The sequence below is a fragment of the Ranitomeya imitator genome, chromosome 4 (genome assembly GCF_032444005.1).
Source record: "Ranitomeya imitator isolate aRanImi1 chromosome 4, aRanImi1.pri, whole genome shotgun sequence".
Taxonomy (NCBI): domain Eukaryota; kingdom Metazoa; phylum Chordata; class Amphibia; order Anura; family Dendrobatidae; genus Ranitomeya; species Ranitomeya imitator.
Window position 1 is genome coordinate 128,161,340 of NC_091285.1, and position 25,705 is coordinate 128,187,044.

General features: G+C 47.6%; 1 protein-coding gene across 1 annotated transcript in view; it reads right to left on the bottom strand.

Moving 5' to 3' along the window:
• The window catches only part of MAT2B (methionine adenosyltransferase 2 non-catalytic beta subunit), a 46,018-nt gene extending 26,234 nt beyond the window's left edge, over positions 1 to 19,784 (bottom strand). Inside the window, exons 1-2 of the mRNA XM_069763921.1 lie at positions 19,642 to 19,784; positions 3,598 to 3,789 (exon numbers count right to left, since the gene is read on the bottom strand). Coding sequence (XP_069620022.1) covers positions 3,598 to 3,789; positions 19,642 to 19,704 — 255 coding nt within the window. The 5' untranslated portion in view covers positions 19,705 to 19,784. The remainder of the gene's footprint in view (positions 1 to 3,597; positions 3,790 to 19,641) is intronic.
• Positions 19,785 to 25,705: the final 5,921 nt, after the last annotated feature.

Here is a 25,705-nt window from a genome sequence, read left to right on the forward strand (position 1 = left end):
GCAGTCATCAAATCAGGTACACTGTGTGAAAAGGATGACTGCGGCCATGTGCACATTTTGCAATAAACCAGTTTTTTTAAAGCACCATTTCTGCATTAAACTACAAAGGCCTAAGTAATAGAAGATATATAATATATATCATGAAGAGGATCTATCACCAGATCTAACAATATATTCTTTATAAATCAAGAAATAGATCCCCTGGCCCTGATGACGGTGGTATACTTCGCTTATAAATCCATTCCAAAAGGAGTGCTTTTCTGAACACTCAGCATTTAGGAGTGCAGCTATACCTGGCCAAACCTTCTAAATCCAAGAGCACCCATGCTGTAAACTATCTGCACCCACCGCTCCAAGGACAAGCTTCAAAGCTCATCTCTCTGTCCTTCCGCTGATGGTCTTGTACATGCTCAATAGAAGCGGCGGGCTCCATAGCTCGGCAGTGTAAAAAGGTCCATCTCCCAGCCGCACTTCAGGGCACAAAAACCATTTATAACACAATCTGTTGCAATAAGCAAGCTCGCTAAGAGGTAACTCTGCATATGTGCACATTAAGTCTATGGGTGAACATGGTAAACTCTAGGAAAGTCTTGGCTGTCAACCACAGTGCTGGGGGTCAGGAGAGATGAGATGAACATTGATGAAGCCCAAGCCTGCTGAACCCCTCAGCACTGAATTACTGTTCAAACAAAGTTAAATTGTGTTAAGGGAACCTGTAATATTGTAGACCTAGTTCAATGTGTGGACAGCACTGAAGCTGAGCAGAATGGTACTGTATATAGATTTGGTGGAAAAATATCAGCAGAACTTGCATTTTATTCATTAAAACTCCTAGTGTGTGTGTATATATCTATCAGTCCAGCGGGAGGTCCTACTCAGTAAGTGACAGCTATCATGGCATGCACAGTCATACAGGGAAGACTGTCAATCACGGAGTAGGACCGCTTACTGGACTCCTATATAAACACCCGGAATATCAATGCAAAAAATACAAGTTTCACAAACTTTTCCCACTAAAATGTAGAACAACCTGATCAGCTCTTCAGGCTCTCTGACATCCTACCTACAGATCAGATACCATTTTCAGGTTCCCTTTAAATGACAGTGAGAGCCGAGAACTACTCCAACAAGCAGTGTGTGTAGCGTATGATGAACCTGACATTATATGCGTATGGCAGTCAATCGGACAGATCTGCTAGAAGTGTTTTAAAAGCACATAAATCTGGATATTTAGATTGTGCACCCCAGTGGGGACGGTGATCATGTCTGTAGAGCGATGTGGAATATGGCGTAGCTATAAAAGGCAAATATATTTGAACTATAAAATGAGGTTCTGTCGTTCGACATTGTCTACAGAGATGATCATGATCCTTAACACACTTCAAAATGGTTTACAAAACGAGATTCAGTATGAGGATTAATGGCCAACAAGAAAAAATATCCCCTAAAAACATAATTTATTAGGTATATTAAAATTACAACCTCAAAACAAACCACCATAAATTAAAAACTGTTAGAAATCAACAACAAGGTAACAATACCCAACTATGTGAAAAACTGTTAATAGTAACGATTGCCTCAAAAACAGACTACTGTACACTGATATAGAGGACAGTCCTACGTTTTATCCTACCTTGGCCGCGTAGGCTGGCATCCTAGGTACAAGCGCAAAATGGCACCCCCGATCAACGATGGCTAACCTATTAAACCCTATGATTAATACCCAAAGATATTAGGGGAATTCGGCATATAGCTATCACAACTATGACCAGACTCAGTATACGGCCACATTCACATGTTGAGTATTTGATGAGTTGTTTTTTTACCTCAGTATATGCAAGTCAAAACCAGGTGACGAACAAGAACAATCAGAGAAACACGTCACCACTTCTGGATTTAACACCCACTCCTGGTTTTGGCTTACAAATACTGAGGTAAAATACTGACCAAATACTGAACAGGTGAACGTGGCCTTAACCACGAAATATGCAGTATGCAAGGAAAACCAAGTAGGAAAGAAAGGTACCCAACAAGGTAACAACCATAGGTCACCCAACATAATATATGATAATAAATAGATAAACCACCTGTATACTTATCAATAAACCACCATTGTCAATATAGATCTATAAACACAGCGGGGTATCAAAAAAATAAACATACCAAATACTCATAGCTACATCACATTTGCCCATCTTGCACCAAGGTCAGCATATTAAAAAGGTTATAAAAGTTCCTTCAAAATAAATTAACCAGAAAAATCAACATGTGTCATAAGATACTCATCAGTCCACATGATGTTCCTCAAAGTGGTTTATCCATTATATAGGTAGTGATGAGCGAGTGTACTCGTTGCTCGGGTTTTCCCGAGCACGCTCGGATGACCTCTGAGTATTTATGACTGCTCAGAGATTTAGTTTTCATTGCGGCAGCCGAATGATTTACAGCTATTAGCCAAGCTGAGTACATGTGGGGGTTGCCTGGTTGCTATGGAATCCCCACATGTAATCAAGCTGGCTAGTAGCTGTAAATCATTCAGCTGCCACGATGAAAACTAAATCTCCGAGCAGTCATAAACAAGTCATTTGATTGATAAATACTCAGAGGTCATCCGAGCGTGCTCGGGAAAACCCAAGCAACAAGTACACTCACTCATCACTATATATTGGGTGACTTATAGTTACCTTTTTGGGTACCTTTCTTTTTTACTTGGTTATTCCAGCATACAGCATCTTTTCTGGTTTATACTGGTGCTCTCTTGTCATAGCTGTGATAGCTATATGCAGAATGTCCTTACTATCTTTGGGTATTAACTATAGGGTTTAATAAGGATAGCCATTGTTGGGCGGGGGTGCCATTTTGCGCTTGACCTTAGGGTGCCACCCTACGTGCTCTAGGTAGGACAAAGTGTAGGGCTTTTCTTTATATCAGTTCATACTAGTCTGTTTTTGAGGTAATCATTATCATTGGCAGTTTTTCGCATGGTTGTCTGTTGTTACCTTAAAGGGGCTTTCCAAAGAACAAAGTTAAATTGAAACAACATTTTATTAAATAGATCTTTAAATATTAATAATTTCCAAAATTGGATGGGTTTTAAAAAAAATGTCCCTGTGCTGAGATAATTTTTATAAATGTGCCCCTGCTGTGTACTGTGTAATGGCTGTGTTTGACCGTACAGGAACATCACATCCCCTGGGTGGGGGGAAGCAAACGAGTATACAGACAGGACAGCACGGGATCACAGCCGATTCTGTGAGGTAAAAAAATTGCTTAAAAACAAGCAGTGAAATGTTTTACCTCACAGAGAGCCATTTGTGATCCCATCATACTGTCCTATCTGTATAGTCTTTTGCTTCCTCCCCTGCCCAGGAGCTGTGGTATAAGACCATGTTACTGTACGGTCACACACAGACATTACACAGCAGGGACACATGTATAAGATTATCTCAGCACAGGAACTTTTTTTTTTAAACACATACCGTAGATCTTGGAATAATAAAAAGTTCCACAATCTATCGATTAAAATGTACGTTGTTCGTGGGAAAACCCCTTTAAAACACACTTCCCATGAAATCTAAAGGTCACCTGATATTTTACCTTAAAGTCTTCTACCAATTCCTTCACTGCAGAGGAGTCCAGCAGATTAAGCATCTCATGCTTAGGGCGCACCCGGGTGTAACTGCAGCCCACTATGTGCCAGTTGGCGGCCTTGAACTCTCTGTAAACACTTCGTCCGAGGAGACCAGTTGCTCCAGTTACCAGCGCTTTTTTGCTGGGAATAACATTATCCTACAAGATAAAAGAGTGACAATCCTGAAGAGAATTGCCGCAGATTCTGGGACAGTCACTGGAACTTGGGTATTTTCTTTTCACATTCCTATTGCATCTGATCTGCAATTTATTAAAGCAAAATAGGAAAAGTTCAAGCAGCAATTCGTTCCCAAGGACGTCTACAAGAAACCAGAAGAGTTACAGACCAAGGCCAAGTCTTGTGAGAGGGAGAAGCATCCCAAGGCTACATCTCCTCCCTTGATATCTCAGTAGCAGGTCTGCTCATGTTAACCCACTGTATCTTCTGACCCCTGCGAGGACTCTAGTAATGTGAATGGACAGCTTAGTGACCCAAGAAGCCATTTGTTTCCCGAGGGAAATCTATGAAATAAATACACGGATGATTCACTGAACAGATCACAGTGAATTTATCAGCATAAGGGCAGATGTATCGGTGCACATCAGCTTTCTGCCATACAAACACTGAAATTACTGGGCTCCGGTTAAATGCCATATTTAAATGTCCACCGTGCCACTTTTACTGAGAAAACGTGTTGACGGAGCTAATAGTTTGGAAAAGTGCTAGAAAACATCATGAGGTCCAATCTGCCATGTTTTAAATTCTGTACCATAACCATCGACATGGTGTGTATGGACACTCGTACCCGAACGCAACAGCATTATCCACATAGAGACTGTCGAATTCAGATCAGGAGAACCACAGCTGGTCCATACTTGGAATACAAATGTCAGATATCAGAAGCTGGCACTAAAGATTATAAAATGAGATTATAAATGTATGATCATAGGAAGGTAAAACTTAGGGACCACCAATGACCATGATTTGGGATTATATTATCATTGTGTTGTTATATTGTGCTGTTTCATTACTATGCAATAAGGTTTGCTCTCATTAGAAGTTTGTTCTTCCTCTCTCCCGCTCTCTCTCTGATACAGCTCTTATGTCAGTAAACACTCCCTTCTTTATCAATCACTGTCTATCAGACATCTTAAGGTACCGTCACACATAACGATATCATTAACGATATTGTTGCTTTTTATGACGTAGCAACGATATCGTTAACTAAATCGTTATGTGTGACAGCGACCAACGATCAGGCCCCTGCTGGGAGATCGTTGGTCGCTGGGGAATGATCAGAACTTTATTTCGTCGCTGGATCACCCGCTGACATCGCTGAATCGGCGTGTGTGACGCCGATCCAGCGATGTCTTCACTGGTAACCAGGGTAAACATCGGGTTACTAAGCGCAGGGCCGCGCTTAGTAACCCGATGTTCACCCTGGTTACCATTATAAAAGTTAAAAAAAAAAACACTACATACTTACATTCCTGTCACATCCTTCAGCGTCAGCTTCCCTGCGTCCCCCAGTGTCAGCGCCAGCCGGCAGTAAAGCAGAGCACAGCGGTGACGTCACCACTCTGCTTTCCGGCCAGCGCTTACACAGTGCAGGGAAGCTAACGCTGGGGGACGCGACAGGAATGTAAGTATGTAGTGGTTTGTTTTTTTTTACTTTTACAATGGTAACCAGGGTAAACATCGGGTTACTAAGCGCGGCCCTGCGCTTAGTAACCCGATGTTTACCCTGGTTACCCGGGAACTTCGGCATCGTTGGTCGCTGGAGAGCTGTCTGTGTGACAGCTCTCCAGCGACCACACAACGACTTACCGACGATCACGGCCAGGTCGTATCGTTGGTCGTGATCGTTGGTAAATCGCTAAGTGTAACGGTACCTTTAGAAGCTCATGTGTTTGCAGCCCTGGTTCTGAAAAGTCTTTTTTACATACTGTTTGTGTGCACAACTACAAAAATTCAGCTGCAAAATAAACCTTCTTCTGGAATCTTCATATGTGCCTCCTGCAGTCGAGTTCAAGCTATCTAATGATATATCTACATGTGAGTACTGGTTTTATACTGAGGTAGCTTAGAAACTGGTGTCTCAAGTGTCCCACATTTGCAGCTTAGCTATGGAGTCAGAATAGGGTCCATGCTACAATCCTGTGATAAGGAAGAGCTCTGTATCAGAGGTTAGCACAGGCAATTAGTCTTCATGGAGCCGAGGAAAGCGGGCTGAAGGTGTTGTGGGTGAGACTGGGACCACACCTGCACATTTGTGAGAAGGATGAGAGGACAATTAAGGATAGGTTCACATTGCGTTAGTGCAATCCGTTTAGCGGATACGCTAACGGAATGTCAATGTCCAAAAAGGGATTGCGTTTGGCAATCCCGCTAGCGCAGATACCCAATCTGCGCTAGCGAAGAACGGACCCTGAACGCTGCAAACAGCGTTCGAGGTCCGTCCGAAAATAACAAGACATGCCAAAAAAGGCATACGTTAGCGATGCGTTAGAGATCCGTTAGCACATTGCAGTCAATGGGTGCGCTAACAGATCTGTTACATAATGTTAATTGCAACAATTGCGCCATGTAACGGATTCCGTTAGCGGACACCCACTAACGCAATGTGAACCTAGCCTAAGGCTTGGGTTAGACGGCGGCTTTGGCCGTAACAGGTACCTCGGCTATAGCTAACACCATGCAGTTGCATCATCGTAACATAATTCAGGCGAATCTGGTCACATGGGCGAATGGGATCTTTAGAGTACGGTGACTAGACAAGATTAAAGGCAGCAAACCGGTTCCCAGTTTTTGCTGCAATATGAGAGGTCTCAATGCATTCTCAACCACGATCATAAGCCGGGTGTCTTATGACTAAAACACAGAAGTGATGATGTGTTTCTATTATACCTTTTCATTGATTGTTCCTATCCTGGTTTTGGCTGGCAAAAACTGAATGTGTGAATGTGGCCTAATTATATAGAGTGGCATGTAAAAGCTCGGGCACCCCTGGTCATGATTACTGTTTTTGTGAGCATTTAAGCAAGTTGAAGATGAAATTATCTCGAAAATGCCTGAAGTTACAGATGACACATTACCTTTGTATTTTAGACAAAAAACATTGTAATGTTTTACATTTTAAAAAGTACAAAATAGAAAATGGGCCAATGCAAGAGTTTGGGCACCCTGCATGGTTAGTAACTGGCAGCACTCCGTTTTGCAAGTATCACAGCTTGTGAATGCTTCTTGTAGCCAGCTAAGAGTCTTCCAATTCTTGTTTGAGGGATTTTCATCCATTCTTCCAGCTCTGTGAGATTCCTGTGGCGTCTTGCATCCTCTGCTATTTGGAGGTCTAGCCACAGATTTTCAATAATATTCAGTTCAGGGGACTGTGAAGGCCATTGTAAATCCTTCAGCTTGCACCTACTGTGTTTTGTCTATTGTGGATTTTGAAGTGTGTTTAAAGGGAATCTGTCATCACATTGACCTTTCTAAACTATTAATTTGACTATACAGGCTATAGACTGCTGAAGAAAGTCCTCCCTGTGTATCTCATATCAGCTGTGTTGATGCTGAGAAATCCTCTTTTATCACTTTATATAAGTGACCTCTTCCAGGCTCCAGGGCAGATGGTACCTGGACATAACTCTGCCTCCAGAGCTTGTTTTACATGAAGGAGGCGTTACAAGCGTGAGACATGTAACACAAGACAGAAGAAACTAAATGGGTCTTCATGCAAACACGTGCTTGCTTCTCTCTGAGCTCTGCTGTATTGCAATAATATTACACCATGTCTGCCTGTGAGAAGGAAGCTGCAGATGTGTCAGTTATCAGGAGAGCAGCCATTACACATCACAATGGTAACTCCCCCTTATATTTAAAGGGCCACTGTCACCCCCTCCAGCCGTTATAAACTAAAAGAGCCACCTTGTGCAGCAGTAATGCTGCATTCTAACAAGGTGGCTCTTTTAGTTTTGTGTTCAGGTATTACTAAAATAAAGCGCTTTGAAACTTTGCAAAAATACCTATCTTTGTCCACGGAGGCAGGTCCTCAATCCCCAGATTGAACGGTATTCTGCCGTCACTCACATCTTCAGGGGCTTTCGGCGCCGCCCCCTCCGCGCTGTTTTTTCTTCAAATCCGGCGCCTGCGCTGTGTAAATCTTTGTGGGGCAGGCGCAGTAAGCTCTGGCGGTCTGACATCCCAGCCAGGCTTGGAGACTGCGCCTGTGCGGGCAGTGCGGCCACCCACCTCGGTAATCCCTGCCCCGCACTGTGTTATGCATTATACACAGTGCGGGGCTAGGATTCCTGGGCATGCGCACTTTCTCATTTTTACAACACTATTTTTTTTAGGGACTACATCTCATTTGAAGTCATTTTGAGGGGTCTATATGATAGAAAATAACCAAGTGTGACACCATTCTAAAAACTGCACCCCTCAAGGTGCTCAAAACCACATTCAAGAAGTTTATTAACCCTTCAGGTGTTTCACAGGAATTTTTGGAATGTTTAAATAAAAATGAATATTTAACTTTTTTTCACAAAAAAATTGCTTAAGTTCAAATTTGTTTTATTTTACCAAGGGTAACAGGAGAAAATGGACCCCAAAAGTTGTTGTACAATTTGTCCTGAGTACGCCGATACCCCATATGTGGGGTAAACTACTGTTTGGGCGCATGGCAGAGCTCGGAAGCGAAGGAGCGCCATTTAACTTTTCAATGCAAAATTGACAGTACTTGAGATGGGACGCCATGTTGCGTTTGGAAAGCCACTGATGTGCCTAAACATTGAAACCCCCCACAAGTGACACCATTTTGTAAAGTAGACCTCCCTAAGGAACTTATCTAGATGTGTGGTGAGCACTTTGTCCCATTAAGTGGTTCACAGAAGTTTATAATGCAGAGAAGTAAAAATAAAAAATCATATTTTTTCACAAAAATGATCATTTCGCCCCCAATTTTTTATTTTCCCAAGGGTAAGAGAAGAAATTGGACCCCAAAAGTTCTTGTACAATTTTTCCTGAGTACGCTGATACCCCATATATGGGGGTAAACAACTGTTTGGGCGCAAGGGAGAGCTCGGAAGGGAAGGAACTCCTTTTGACTTTCAATGCAAAAATGACAGGAATTGAGATGGGACGCCATATTGCGTTTGGAGAGCCACTGATGTGCCTAAACATTGAAACCCCCCATTAGTGACACCATTTTGGAAAGTAGACCCCCTAAGGAACTCATCTAGATGTGTTGTGAGAGCTTTGAATACCCAAGTTTAACGCAGAGCTGTGAAAATAAAAAATGTTTTTTTTCCCCACAAAAATTATTTTTTAGCCCCCAGTTTTGTATTTTTCCAGGGGTAATAGTTGAAACTGAACCCCAAAAGTTGTTGTCAAATTTGTCTTGAGTACGCCGATACCCAATATGTGGGGAGAACCACTGTTTGGGCGCATGGCAGAGCTCGGAAGGGAAGGAGCGCCATTTGGAATGCAGACTTAGATAGATTGGTCTGCAGGCGTCACGTTGCATTTGCAGAGCTCCTCATGTAACTAAACAGTAGAAACTCCCCACAAGTGACCCCATATTGGAAACCCCCCAAGGAACTTATCTAGATGTGTTGTGAGAACTTTGAACCCCCAAGTGTTTCACTACAGTTTATAACGCAGAGCCGTGAAAATAAAAAATCTTTTTTTTCCACAAAAATTATTTTTTAGCCCGTTTTGTATTTTCCCAAGGGTAATAGGAGAAACTGGACCACAAAAGTTGTTGTCCAATGTGTCCTGAGTATGCTGATACCCCATATATTGGGGTAAACCCCTGTTTGTGCGCACGGAAGAGCTCGGAAGGGAAGGAGCACTGTTTTACTTTTCGGCCATTTTGGATCCGGGCATGCAGGGAGGAGGAGGTAATAGACCCTCGGAGCAACGCGATCACATCGTGTTGCTCCAAGGGTCTCAGGGAAGCACGCAGGGAGCCCCCTCCCTGCGCGATGATTCCCTATACCGCCGGAACACTGCGATCATGTTTGATCGCAGTGTGCCGGGGATTAATGTGCCGGGGGCAGTCCGTGACCACTCCTGGCACATAGTGCCGGATGTCAGCTGACACCCGGCCGCGATCATCCGCGCTCCCCCCGTGAGCCTGGCAGATCGCTCTGGACGTACTATTCCGTCCTTGGGAAGTAGGGCCCACCCCACATGGACGGAATAGTACGTCCAATGGTAGAAAGGGGTTAATCAAGTACTTTTTATTAAGACATATATCAAAATTGTAATAAACTTCAGACAGATACAAAAATTACAAAGCAGATTGAAACATTTTCATTAACATGAACTAGCCCCTTTACCCAGTACCCCCCCCCCCCCCAAAACACCATCCCAATATCCTTTATTATCAAACTGGTACATCTCCTCTTGATAAATTTATACACCGCTTCCCAAAAGCTCAGCCACACAAGTACAATATCTGCAGAGACAATTATCCGACTCCCAACCTACGCTGCAACAGCTCAACAGACGCCACACCAGGACAATCTATCCATCCGCCCCACACATTTTCAAATTTTGAATGTTGACCTCTCTTCATGTAAATATTCCTTTCCATGAGAACAATAAAGTTTATTTTATTCACAAACTCTTTCCTGACTGGTGGTTTTTCATCTAACCAATGCATCGCAATAAGCTTCCTAGCAGCATATAGCAATCTTGCAATAGCCAGTTTCCCACATTCATCTGTAGCAATATCATCCACATATCCTAAGAGGAAAAGTCAGCGGGTTACGCACAATATTTACCCCAACACTTCTTGAATCAGATTGAGCACTTTCACCCAAAAAAGCTGAAGGCGAGAACAGGACCACATCACGTGTAGAAGGTCGGCTCCTTCCTCAGAACACCTTGAACATTTTGAGTCTCCTCTCAGACCTGCCTTCATCATCCATAATGGGGTCCTGTAAACTCTATAGACTAAATATAGCTGTGACATCCTTTTAGCCTCACTTAAGGAAGCCTTGGGAACATATTGTAATATGGACTCCCACTGAGACTCCGACAAAGGACCCAGATCTGCCATCCATTTTTCCCTCAACATTAACGGATTTCTCAGGAAAAAAGTGTCCAACAGGCCCCTGTACATCAAAGTGATGAACCCCCTCGAATTCCTCCGAGGTCCTATGAGATTCAGCAAACTATCTGACTGCAGAACCACACGTGACACTTCGTTTTGTTTCTTCTTTGCTTCTGGCTCAGAGGAAACTTATTCCTGAGCATTTCAAACGTTTTAATAACACCATCGAACAACAGACAAGAACCAAATGCCAATACGCCTCCACTGACCAAACCCCCGCAATCTCATGAGCTCCGTCATTCTAGGGTCAAACCAAATTGATGCATATCGCGTAAATTCTGTCACCCCCTCCACTGACTGTTTAATTTTCGGCCAAACTTTCCCCATCATAATTATGGTTGGGAATTTTTCTTGGTTCAATCTAAAGCTACCCGCTTCCAAACTAGCCAACAATGGACCCTTCCCCACTATATATTCAGTGATTATCCCAGCTGATGTATTTTGGCTAGATTCTCCCCAGCCCACCAGGTGCTGACATTGGGAGGCTATAGAATATATCCAGGGGTTAGGGACCATCCAAACCACACTTGTCCTTTGATCTCTGCAGATGCTCTAATTTGATGCCTGCCCGTCCACCCTTCCGAATCAGATCCTTAAATAGAGTATCTACTATATAATTGTCTAAGGGTCGCTTCCGTCTGTCCTTCTGTCTGTCTGGCTTGGATATTCATTGGTTGCGGCCTCTGTCTGTCATCCAAATGCAAGTCGCTGATTGGTCTCGCCAGCTGCCTGTCATGGCTGCCGCGACCAATCAGTGACAGCCACAGTCCGATTAGTCCCTCCCTACTCCCCTGCAGTCAGTGCCCGGCGCACGCTCCATACTCCCCGCAGTCAGCGCCCGCTCCATACTCCCCTCCAGTCACCGCTTACACAGGGTTAATGCCAGCGGTAACGGACCGCGTTATGCCGCGGGTAACTCACTCCGTTACTGCCGCTATTAACCCTGTGTGACCAACTTTTTACTATTGTAAAAAGATCTAATGTTAAAAATAATAAAAAAATAAATAAAAAAAAACCTGCAAGTCCGACGATGCGCTCGCGCCTGACACCAGCTTCCGTTCCCAGAGATGCATTGTGAAATTACCCAGCAAACTTTGCGGTCTCGCGAGACCGCTAAGTGATCTGGGTAATTTCGCAATGCATCCTGGGAACGCAAGATGGCGGCAGCCGCGCGCGCATCACCAGAAGTTTGCTGGATCTACGCTGGATCCCGCCGGCAGGTGAGTATATAACTATTTTTTATTTTAATTATTTTTTTTAACAGGGATATGGTGCCCACACTGCTAAATACTACGTGGGCTGTCTTAGATACCGCGTGGCTGCTATATACAGTTATATGAAAAAGATTGTGCACCCCTATTAATCTTAAGCTTAATGTTTTATAAAAATTGTTTTTTTTTGCAACAGCTATTTCAGTTTCATATATCTAATAACTGTTGGACACAGTAATGTTTCTGCCTTGAAATGAGGTTTATTGTTTTAACAGAAAATGTGCAATCTGCATTCAAACAAAATTTGACAGGTGCATAAGTATGGGCACCCCACCAGAAAAGTGACATTAATATTTAGTAGATCCTCCTTTTGCAAAAATAACAGCCTCTAGTCGCTTCCTGTAGCTTTTAATGAGTTCCTGGAGCCCATATTCTGTACAGTACACGCTCTGGTTGCCATTTATCACCTCTACCATGCTAAGGGTATGTGCAAACGATGTCTTGGGAAAGCGCCCCACAAAATGAACATAGCGCACAGCAATGCCAAAGCCAAGTGTTGTACCTTGTGTCACTAAAGTGGTTCAAAGAAGCTGAACGCTCTCTATACGTCACAGTACAGAAGAAAGATGCCGCAAGAATGACGGCAATAGCCTAGCGAAGCTACTACAGAAAAACAATCACTGGCTTGTTCCTGAAGGGGCTTAGTCTTGGAAAACTCTGACTCCGAATAACACCGTGTGCACAATTTTACATAGGGAATCCGGATCTGACCCTCAAGGCTTATCGACATCACCGAGATTAGGTCCACAAGAAACCTCTGTCAGCCACAAACAGAGACTCGGATTCTGAGAAAACAGGGATGTCCAGGTCCATGTATTACATGGATGAAAATTCATCTGATTGGCCTTCAGGGTGAGAGGAGTTGGACACAAGGCCCTGATGACGTGACAAACAGCCTATGGGCTCATTCACACGTCAGTCTTTCACAGATAGAGCTGTTCACATATTTGATTTTTATTATGTCGGACCACCAAGCGATTCATGAAAAATCGAGGAGACAGGTTAGATATTGATCCAAGTGTAGTATCAAATTCCCCAGTGGAATTCTATGGTTCTGCAAGGAAAAAAAAAAATCAGACGGTACTTAGATGCCATCACAGACTGTTTGATAGTAGAAGCTGGAAAAACAACTTCTCCATTACAGGAGAAGTGATGGAACTTCGACCAAAGTCTGAAAAGATTATGGCCAATGGAAGAAAGAAAAAGACATTCACATAATGCTGCCAAAAACTCAGGGCATACTGGGAGGCGACAAAGCCGCAGCAGGCGATATTTCATGACTACACCTATTCTCTACTGGCTTCAGTGGGGAAGGCTACAGAATTGCACGAAGTGCATGGAAAGCATGGGGCTTGCATGTCATCCAATAATGTATTACAGCAGGGCGCCAATTCTTTATAAATGTGCTGCAGAAAGTGAAATTCTCAGCAAAGCTGCACTCGAAATACAACAGCATGCACGACACATCTGCGCACATTCTGCAGCACACACCTGTAGTTACACATCTGCGCACATTCTACAGCACACACATGTAAAGTGACACATCTGCCCACATTCTGCAGCACACACCTGCAGTGACACATTCTGCAGCACACACCTGCAGTCACACATTCTGCAGCACACACCTGCAGTCACACATTCTGCAGCACACACCTGCAGTGACACATTCTGCAGCACACACCTGCAGTGACACATTCTGCAGCACACACCTGTAGTTACACACCTGCAGTGGCACATTCTGCAGCACACACCTGCAGTGGCACATTCTGCAGCACACACCTGCAGTGGCACATTCTGCAGCACACACCTGCAGTGGCACATTCTGCAGCACACACCTGCAGTGGCACATTCTGCAGCACACACCTGCAGTGGCACATTCTGCAGCACACACCTGCAGTGGCACATTCTGCAGCACACACCTGCAGTGGCACATTCTGCAGCACACACCTGCAGTGGCACATTCTGCAGCACACACCTGCAGTGGCACATTCTGCAGCACACACATGCAGTGGCACATTCTGCAGCACACACCTGCAGTGGCACATTCTGCAGCACACACCTGCAGTGGCACATTCTGCAGCACACACCTGCAGTGGCACATTCTGCAGCACACACCTGCAGTGGCACATTCTGCAGCACACACCTGCAGTGACACATTCTGCAGCACACACCTGCAGTGACACATTCTGCAGCACACACCTGCAGTGACACATTCTGCAGCACACACCTGCAGTGACACATTCTGCAGCACACACCTGCAGTGACACATTCTGCAGCACACACCTGCAGTGACACATTCTGCAGCACACACCTGCAGTGACACATTCTGCAGCACACACCTGCAGTGACACATTCTGCAGCACACACCTGCAGTGACACATTCTGCAGCACACACCTGCAGTGACACATTCTGCAGCACACACCTGCAGTGACACATTCTGCAGCACACACCTGCAGTGACACATTCTGCAGCACACACCTGCAGTGACACATTCTGCAGCACACACCTGCAGTGACACATTCTGCAGCACACACCTGCAGTGACACATTCTGCAGCACACACCTGCAGTGACACATTCTGCAGCACACACCTGCAGTGACACATTCTGCAGCACACACCTGCAGTGACACATTCTGCAGCACACACCTGCAGTGACACATTCTGCAGCACACACCTGCAGTGACACATTCTGCAGCACACACCTGCAGTGACACATTCTGCAGCACACACCTGCAGTGACACATTCTGCAGCACACACCTGCAGTGACACATTCTGCAGCACACACCTGCAGTGACACATTCTGCAGCACACACCTGCAGTGACACATTCTGCAGCACACACCTGCAGTGACACATTCTGCCGCGCACACCTGCAGTGACACATTCTGCCGCGCACACCTGCAGTGACACATTCTGCAGCGCACACCTGCAGTGACACATTCTGCCGCACACCTGTAGTGACACATTCTGCAGCACACACCTGTAGTGACACATTCTGCAGCACACATCTGTAGTGACACATTCTGCACACATTCTGCAGCACACACCTGTAGTGACTGCAGCACACACCTGTAGTGACACATTCTGCAGCACACACCTGTAGAGACACATTCTGCAGCACACACCTGTAGTGACACATTCTGCAGCACACACCTGTAGTGACACATTCTGCAGCACACACCTGTAGTGACACATTCTGCACACATTCTGCAGCACACACCTGCAGTGACACATTCTGCAGCACACACCTGTAGTGACACATTCTGCAGCACACACCTGCAGTGACACATTCTGCCACACACCTGCAGTGACACATTCTGCAGCACACACCTGCAGTGACACATTCTGCAGCACACACCTGTAGTGACACATTCTGCACACATTCTGCAGCACACACCTGTAGTGACTGCAGCACACACCTGTAGTGACACATTCTGCAGCACACACCTGTAGAGACACATTCTGCAGCACACACCTGAAGTGACACATTCTGCACACATTCTGCAGCACACACCTGCAGTGACATTCTGCAGCACACACCTGCAGTGACACATTCTGCAGCACACACCTGCAGTGACACATTCTGCAGCACACACCTGCAGTGACACATTCTGCAGCACACACCTGTAGTGACACATTCTGCAGCACACACCTGTAGTGACACGTTCTGCAGCACACACGTTCTGCAGCACACACCTGTAGTGACACGTTCTGCAGCACACACCTGTAGTGACACGTTCTGCAGCACACACCTGTAGTGACACGTTCTGCAGCACACACCTGTAGTGACACGTTCTGCAGCACACACCTGTAGTGACACGTTCTGCAGCACACACCTGTAGTGACACGTTCTGCAGCACACACCTGTAGTGACACGTTCTGCAGCACACACCTGTAGTGACACGTTCTGCAGCACACACGTTCTGCAGCACACACCTGCAGTGCCACGTTCTGCAGCACACACCTGCAGTGCCACGTTCTGCAGCACACACCTGCAGTGCCACGTTCTGCAGCACACACCTGCAGTGCCACGTTCTGCAGCACACACCTGCAGTGCCACGTTCTGCAGCACACACCTGCAGTGACACGTTCTGCAGCACACACCTGCAGTGACACGTTCTGCAGCACACACCTGCAGTGACACGTTCTGCAGCACACACCTGCAGTGACACGTTCTGCAGCACACACCTGCAGTGACACGTTCTGCAGCACACACCTGCAGTGACACGTTCTGCAGCACACACCTGCAGTCACACATTCTGCAGCACACACCTGCAGTCACACATTCTGCAGCACACACCTGCAGTGACACATTCTGCAGCACACACCTGCAGTGACACATTCTGCAGCACACACCTGCAGTGACACATTCTGCAGCACACACCTGCAGTGACACATTCTGCAGCACACACCTGCAGTGACACATTCTGCAGCACACACCTGCAGTGACACATTCTGCAGCACACACCTGCAGTGACACATTCTGCAGCACACACCTGCAGTGACACATTCTGCAGCACACACCTGCAGTGACACATTCTGCAGCACACACCTGCAGTGACACATTCTGCAGCACACACCTGCAGTGACACATTCTGCAGCACACACCTGCAGTGACACATTCTGCAGCACACACCTGCAGTGACACATTCTGCAGCACACACCTGCAGTGACACATTCTGCAGCACACACCTGCAGTGACACATTCTGCAGCACACACCTGCAGTGACACATTCTGCAGCACACACCTGCAGTGACACATTCTGCAGCACACACCTGCAGTGACACATTCTGCAGCACACACCTGCAGTGACACATTCTGCAGCACACACCTGCAGTGACACATTCTGCAGCACACACCTGCAGTCACACATTCTGCAGCACACACCTGCAGTCACACATTCTGCAGCACACACCTGCAGTCACACATTCTGCAGCACACACCTGCAGTCACACATTCTGCAGCACACACCTGCAGTCACACATTCTGCAGCACACACCTGCAGTCACACATTCTGCAGCACACACCTGCAGTCACACATTCTGCAGCACACACCTGCAGTCACACATTCTGCAGCACACACCTGCAGTCACACATTCTGCAGCACACACCTGCAGTCACACATTCTGCAGCACACACCTGCAGTCACACATTCTGCAGCACACACCTGCAGTCACACATTCTGCAGCACACACCTGCAGTCACACATTCTGCAGCACACACCTGCAGTCACACATTCTGCAGCACACACCTGCAGTCACACATTCTGCAGCACACACCTGCAGTCACACATTCTGCAGCACACACCTGCAGTCACACATTCTGCAGCACACACCTGCAGTCACACATTCTGCAGCACACACCTGCAGTCACACATTCTGCAGCACACACCTGCAGTCACACATTCTGCAGCACACACCTGCAGTCACACATTCTGCAGCACACACCTGCAGTCACACATTCTGCAGCACACACCTGCAGTCACACATTCTGCAGCACACACCTGCAGTCACACATTCTGCAGCACACACCTGCAGTCACACATTCTGCAGCACACACCTGCAGTCACACATTCTGCACACATTCTGCAGCACACACCTGCAGTCACACATTCTGCAGCACACACCTGCAGTCACACATTCTGCAGCACACACCTGCAGTCACACATTCTGCAGCACACACCTGCAGTCACACATTCTGCAGCACACACCTGCAGTCACACATTCTGCAGCACACACCTGCAGTCACACATTCTGCAGCACACACCTGCAGTCACACATTCTGCAGCACACACCTGCAGTGACACATTCTGCAGCACACACCTGCAGTGACACATTCTGCAGCACACACCTGCAGTGACACATTCTGCAGCACACACCTGCAGTGACACATTCTGCCACACACCTGCAGTGACACATTCTGCAGCACACACCTGCAGTGACACATTCTGCAGCACACACCTGTAGTGACACATTCTGCAGCAAACACCTGTAGTTACACATTCTGCACACATTCTGCAGCACACACCTGTAGTGACTGCAGCAAACACCTGTAGTGACACATTCTGCAGCACACACCTGTAGAGACACATTCTGCAGCACACACCTGCAGTGACACATTCTGCAGCACACACCTGCAGTGACACATTCTGCCACACACACCTGCAGTGACACATTCTGCCACACACCTGCAGTGACACATTCTGCAGCACACACCTGCAGTGACACATTCTGCAGCACACACCTGCAGTGACACATTCTGCAGCACACACCTGTAGTGACACATTCTGCAGCACACACCTGTAGTTACACATTCTGCACACATTCTGCAGCACACACCTGTAGTGACTGCAGCACACACCTGTAGTGACACATTCTGCAGCACACACCTGTAGAGACACATTCTGCAGCACACACCTGCAGTGACACATTCTGCAGCACACACCTGCAGTGACACATTCTGCCACACACACCTGCAGTGACACATTCTGCCACACACCTGCAGTGACACATTCTGCAGCACACACCTGCAGTGACACATTCTGCAGCACACACCTGCAGTGACACATTCTGCAGCACACACCTGTAGTTACACATTCTGCACACATTCTGCAGCACACACCTGTAGTGACTGCAGCACACACCTGTAGTCACACATTCTGCAGCACACACCTGTAGTCACACATTCTGCAGCACACACCTGTAGTCACACATTCTGCAGCACACACCTGTAGTGACACATTCTGCAGCACACACCTGTAGTGACACATTCTGCAGCACACACCTGTAGTGACACATTCTGCAGCACACACCTGTAGTCACACATTCTGCAGCACACACCTGTAGTCACACATTCTGCAGCACACACCTGTAGTCACACATTCTGCAGCACACACCTGTAGTCACACATTCTGCAGCACACACCTGTAGTCACACATTCTGCAGCACACACCTGTAGTCACACATTCTGCAGCACACACCTGTAGTCACACATTCTGCAGCACACACCTGTAGTCACACATTCTGCAGCACACACCTGTAGTCACACATTCTGCAGCACACACCTGTAGTCACACATTCTGCAGCACACACCTGTAGTCACACATTCTGCAGCACACACCTGTAGTCACACATTCTGCAGCACACACCTGTAGTCACACATTCTGCAGCACACACCTGTAGTCACACATTCTGCAGCACACACCTGTAGTCACACATTCTGCAGCACACACCTGTAGTCACACATTCTGCAGCACACACCTGTAGTCACACATTCTGCAGCACACACCTGTAGTCACACATTCTGCAGCACACACCTGTAGTCACACATTCTGCAGCACACACCTGTAGTCACACATTCTGCAGCACACACCTGTAGTGACACATTGCAGAGATCGTTATGTGCGTAGTCTGACATCCAGCACCAGTGACTACATCTACACTGGCACAGACAGACAGACAGACAGACAGGCTCCCAGATAGCAGGACGCCCCTCCATCACCCGCAGCACTAGGGGCAGCGCTGACATCCTGCACACGCCACTTCCCCTCCCCCAGCCCGGTACATTACACCGGGCGGGCAGTCACTAGGACTGAGGCCTGGGTAACATGTCCGCCCTTACCTGCACCAGCGCCACCCAGCCGGGGCAGTATCGGATCTGGTACTCGGGGTACCTGCCGTCCATAGCGCTGCACCGACACTCGGGAGGGAAGCGGCCGCCCCGTCCGCTCTGAGGCTCCGGCTCTGACGTGTGTGTGACTAGGGGTCATGTGACATCCCAATCACGTGACGCAGCGCGCTGCCTGCCGGCCGTGTGTGCGGCGCCGCTGCTGGAGGTTCATTGCCGGCCACAACGCGGCAGGTTCCCCTGTCCCACGGCGGCAGCGCAGGGTGCTCACTTTAACCCAGACCAGATTGGTTTTTTCTCCCCTGTCTCAGGAGCCATTTCTTATTTTTCCACACAGCCGTATGAGGGCTTGTGCTTTCTTGTAGCAACTGTGATTAACAAACGAGGCTGAAGTTGGTTTCTTATTCGTCAGTTTCTTATTCGTCAATTTTTTCTTTTCTGTTTTTTATAGGTTTAACAACAAAACATAATCATCACAATAATAAAACACATTGCAGCGAGCTGCCCTGATGTGAATACGCTTAAAAAGGCTACAAAAAAACAATAAAACTGGCACAAAAATGGGCATCAAAGTTGGCACCAAAGAGCGCTGAAGAAAGGGTTAAATGCCTTTGGGCCACTGATCTGACACTTAAAATACACAGAAAGTGATGCCCTGCATCAAACCCAGGTCCCTCCAGCCTGGCCCAAATGGGTTCTGGGCACCAGAACAGGCATCAAAGTGGGCAAACAGCCAATTTTCACAGATTTGAATAAGTACCTGATGTATTTAAGGGGTTAAATGCCTTTGGGCCACTGATCTCACACTGCAGACATATAGAACAGGGCACCCCACATCAAAACCAGTTATCTCCAGCCTGGCCCAAATGGGTTCTGGGCACCATAACTAGCAATAAAATGGGGAAACTGCCCATTTTCACAGATTTGAATAACTAACTGATGTTTTTAAGGGGTTAAATGCCTTTGGGCCACTGATACCACAGTGCATACATACAGAACATGGAGCCTCACATCAAAAACAAGTCCCTTCCCCCCTCAGCTTCACTCCTATCGGAAACAAAGCCTATGATAGAGACTGGGCAACCTGATACTAATGGTGGGCAGGGTGTGGCTTTAAACTGCAGGTGACCAATCCGGCAAAGCCACCCGTTGTCCCTCCCCTCTCACTCAGGAATGCCTTTGTCTGAGACCTTGGAATAATATAAAGAACTATCCGATCAGTGCATATCATTAACCAGCCCTTTAGTGATGTCACAAGCTCAGAAGTATAAGTCACTATACTCTTAGACCAGCCATCAGTCTTGGCCGGGAAGCGATCTAACACAGCTTGGCAAAGCTGTTCCATGCATCTGGATGTATTTATCCTCCTAAGGCCGGGATCACACATGCGAGAAACACGTCCGTGTCTCGTATGTGAAACCCAAGCGGCTCCATGTGTTGCTATGCGGCCGCACTCTCCGCTCTGGAGTGCCGACGCCAGAGCTTGGGTTTCACATGCGAGACACGGACATGTTTCTCACGTGTGATCCCGGCCTAAGCCACAGGCCAGCCAAGATGATACCATGACATAACCTGCAAGTTCTCTTTTCAAAGTTAATCCTATTTTATTTTGTAATCTGTAATGTACCGTTTTTTCCAGCGTATAAGATGACTTTGTAACCCCTGCAAATTATCTCAAAAGTCGGAGGTCGTCTTATACGCCGGGTACGGCATGTGCAGGGAGCGGTCCTGTATGGTTCCCAGGATCTAAAGGAGAGGAGACTCTCCTTCAGGCCCTGGGATCCATATTCATGTAAAAAAAGAATAAAAAAAAAATATGGGATATACTTACCCTCCGACGGCCGGCGGCTCTCAGCGGTGCAAGCGGCGGCCTCCGATCCTAAGGATGCATTGAACTAAGGACCTTTGATGATGTCGCGGTCGCGTGACCGTGACGTCACCGAAGGTTCTTCGCTCAATGCATCCTTAGGATCGGAGGCCGGCCCTTGCACCGCTGAGAGCCGCCGGCCGTCGGAGGGTAAGTACGGTATATCCCATATTTTTTTTTTATTCTTTTTTTACATGAATATGTAAAATCTGTGAAAAAGGGCTGTTTGCCCACTTCGATGCCAAATCTGGTGCCCAGAACCCATTTGGGCCAGGCTGGAGGGACTTGTTTTTGATGTGAGGCTCCATGTTCTGTATGTATGCACTGTGGTATCAGTGGCCCAAAGGCATTTAACCCCTTAAAAACATCAGTTACTTATTCAAATCTGTGAAAATGGGCTGTTTGCCAAATTTGATGCCAGTTCTGGTACCCAGAACCCATTTGGGCCAGGCTGGGGGAACCTGGGTTTGATGCAGGGCATCACTATCTGTGTATTTTAAGTGTCAGATCAGTGGAACAAAGGCATTTAACCCCTTAAAAACATTAGTTACTTATTCAAATCTGTGAAAATGGGCTGTTTGCCCACTTTGATGCCAGTTCTGGTGCCCAGAAAGTATTTGGGCCAGGTTAAAGGGACCTGGGTTTGATGCAGGGTATCACTGTCTGTGTATTTTAAGTGTCGTATCAGTGGCCCAAAGGCATTTAACCCCTTAAATACATCAGGTACTTATTCAAATCTGTGAAAATGGGCTGTTTGCCCACTTTGATGCCAGTTCTGGTGCCCAGAACCCATTTGGGCCAGGCTTAAAGGACATGGGTTTGATGCAGGGCATCACTTTCTGTGTATTTTAAGTGTCGTATCAGTGGCCCAAAGGCATTTAACCCCTTAAAAACATCAGTTACTTATTCAAATCTGTGAAAATGGGCTGTTTGCCCACTTTGATGCCAGTTCTGGTGCCCAGAACCCATTTGAGCCAGGCATAAGGGACCTGGGTTTGATGTGCAGCGCCCCAGAGATCTGGTTGTTGCAGTAACGTCGCTCTGCCACTAAGGGGAGTGATGGTACGTCTGATGGCACAAAAGGAGTTCTACTGACCATGTATCACCAGCACACATTACACTTCACACTCCGGCCACTAGGGGGAGAAAAAGGCTTTATTTATTGGGCCACTCCTCACACTGGTAAAACTAGGGGTTGGATAGGAAGTTAGATCAGAAGCTGAATGGGTTGGATTCATGTAGCGCCCCTTGGCCGGGGGTGCTGCAGGGAGAAGACTACAGGGGTCCCTGTCGGGCGTGGGAACCTGGCAGGTGCCTAGCGAACAGAACAACGTTACAGAACCGCGCCTGCACTACCTTGCGGCGGTATCCAAAGAAAGAGACACAAAGAGAAGGATATTGTGGAACAGTGGGAAACGAGATCAAGCACAAAGGAGAGCCAGTAGGAGTCGTGCCCCGAGAACGGCAACATCCTACTGAGGCACATAGCCTGTGGCCGGAACACCGAGGAAGTAACTGACTCTACACCTTACTTCAAACTCCGCAGGACAGTTAATTATAGGATGGCTGTCTACCTTAAATTTCCTACGCAGACATAGGGGGCAACGCGTGGAGAGGGGCATCTTTAGGGTCCCGAAAGAACTCCGAGCCTTCCCGTCATACGGGTGTCTCCTAGCCATAACATACCTGGGGGACGAGAAACTAGTAACATCTGAAACTAAATAGAAAGAACTAGAACGAACGAACGAGAACAGAAGTTGTGAGGACTATTCCGAATGCTCAGCAGGGTAGCACTACAACACACAGGTGCTATTGGTAGGCAACTATTTCCACCTGTGAAGGGAACTCTGGATGTGCCATCGGACCGGCCGGTCTCAGATAGCCCTGTTAACTGTGCTCTGGATTGCGGATCCTGAAGTCTTCAGTAAAGAGGTAAAGAGACTGCAACCCTGTGTCCTCTTGTCTGCACCTCACACCATCACTATCCACCTTACTGGGAAGCCCTGGGGACATACTTCACCTGTGGGAAGTTACACCATCTAGCTGCCATCACATCACCCCAGTGGACCCCAAGCAGCATCGGTCACCCTGACCGAATACCACAGGTGGCGTCACGAAACCTTGACAGACTACCACCACCTTTCATTGGACACCCCTTAGCAGGGTCACGGACCGGGTCCAGCCACCGTGATATCCCCAGAACTGAGCCAGCAGAGGACCGGTACCGAGTAACCCGCGGCCCTGCGTCTGGGGGCGCTCCAGATGCAGGGCATCACTATCTGTGTATTTTACGTGTCAGATCAGTGGCCCAAAGGCATTTAACCCCTTAAAAACATCAGTTATTCAAATCCGTGAAAATGGGCTGTTTGCCCACTTCGATGCAAATTCTGGTGCCCAGAACCCATTTGGGCCAGGCTGGAAATAACAGGTTTTGATTTGGGGCGCCCTGTTCTATATGTCTGCAGTGTGAGATCAGTGGCCCAAAGGCATTTAACCCTTTCTTCAGCGCTCTTTGGTGCCCACTTTGATGCCCATTTTTGTGCCAGTTTTATTGTTTTTTTTTAGCTTTTTTTTAAGCGTATTCACATCAGGGCTCCTCGCTGCAATGTGTTTTATTATTGTGATGATTATTTTTTGTTGTTAAACCTATAAAAAAACAGAAAATAAAAAATTGCCGAATAAGAAACTGACGAATATGAAACCAACTTCAGCTCCGAATAAGAAACTGAACAAATAAGAAACCAACTTCAGCCTCGTGATTAACAATTGCTATATGATATATGTACTGAAAAATGGGGGAAAAAAACAATATCTCCAGACTCTATTGTCTCTTTAGGGCATGTTTTGTTATTTCTGTGTTCAATGTGAAATAAAAATTACATGTCAACAGGCGTGGTGAGCGGGTGGGCCCGAGGACTAGAAGCACTGTACCCCCAGACCCCCTTTTACTGGCAACAGGGGAGACGTGGTGGCATGGGGGGGCCCGAGGACTAGGAGCACTGTACCCCTAGACCCTCTCTTACTGGCAACAGGGGAGGCGTGGTGAGCTGGGGGGCCGAGGACTAGGAGCACTGTACCCCTAGACCCTCTCTTACTAGCAACAGGGGAGGCGTGGTGAGCTGGGGGGGCCCGAGGACTAGGAGCACTGTACCCCCTAGACCCTCTCTTACTGGCAACAGGGGAGGTGTGGTGAGCTGGGGGGCGAAGACTAGGAGCACTGTAACCCTAGACCCCCTTTTACTGGCAACAGGGGAGGCGTGGTGAACTGGGGGGGCCCGAGGACTAGGAGCACTGTACCCCTAGACCCTCTCTTACTGGCAACAGGGGAGGCGTGGTGAGCTGGGGGGCGAGGACTAGGAGCACTGTACCCCTAGACCCCCTTTTACTGACAACAGGGGAGGCGTGGTGAGCTGGGGGGCCCGAGGACTAGGAGCACTGTACTCCCAGACCCTCTCTTACTGGGCAACAGGGGAGGCGTGGTGAGCTGGGGGCCCAATGACTAGGAGCCCTGTACCCCTAAACCCTCTCCTACTGGGCAACAGAGGAGGTGAGCTGGGGGGCCCGAGGACTAGGAGCACTGTACCCCCAGACCCTCTCTTACTGGGCAACAGGGGAGGCATGGTGAGCTGGGGGACCCGAGGACTAGGAGCACTGTACCCCTAAACCCTCTCCTACTGGGCAACAGGGGAGGTGTGGTGAGTTGGGGGGGAGGACTAGGAGCACTGTACCCCCAGACCCTCTCCTACTGGCAACAGGGGAGGCATGGTGAGCTGGGGGGCCCGACGACTAGGTGCACTGTACTCCCAGACACTCTCTTACTGGGTAACAGGGGAGGCGTGGTGAGCTGGGGGGTGAGAACTAGGAGCACTGTACCCCCAGACCCTCTCTTAGTGGGCAACAGGGGAGCCGTGGTGATTTGGGGGGCCCGAGGACTAGTGGCACTGTACCCGCAGACCCTCTATTACTGAGCAACAGGGGAGGTGTGGTGATCTTGTGGGCCCGAGGACTAGTGGCACTGTACCCGCAGACCCTCTCTTACTGAGCAACAGGGGAGGCATGGTGATCTGGGGGCCGAAGACTAGGAGCATTGTACCCCCAGACCCTCTCTTACTGAGCAACAGAGGTGGCAAGGTGAGCTAGGGGGCCCCGAGGACTAGGAGCACTGTACCCACAGACCCTCTCTTACTGGGC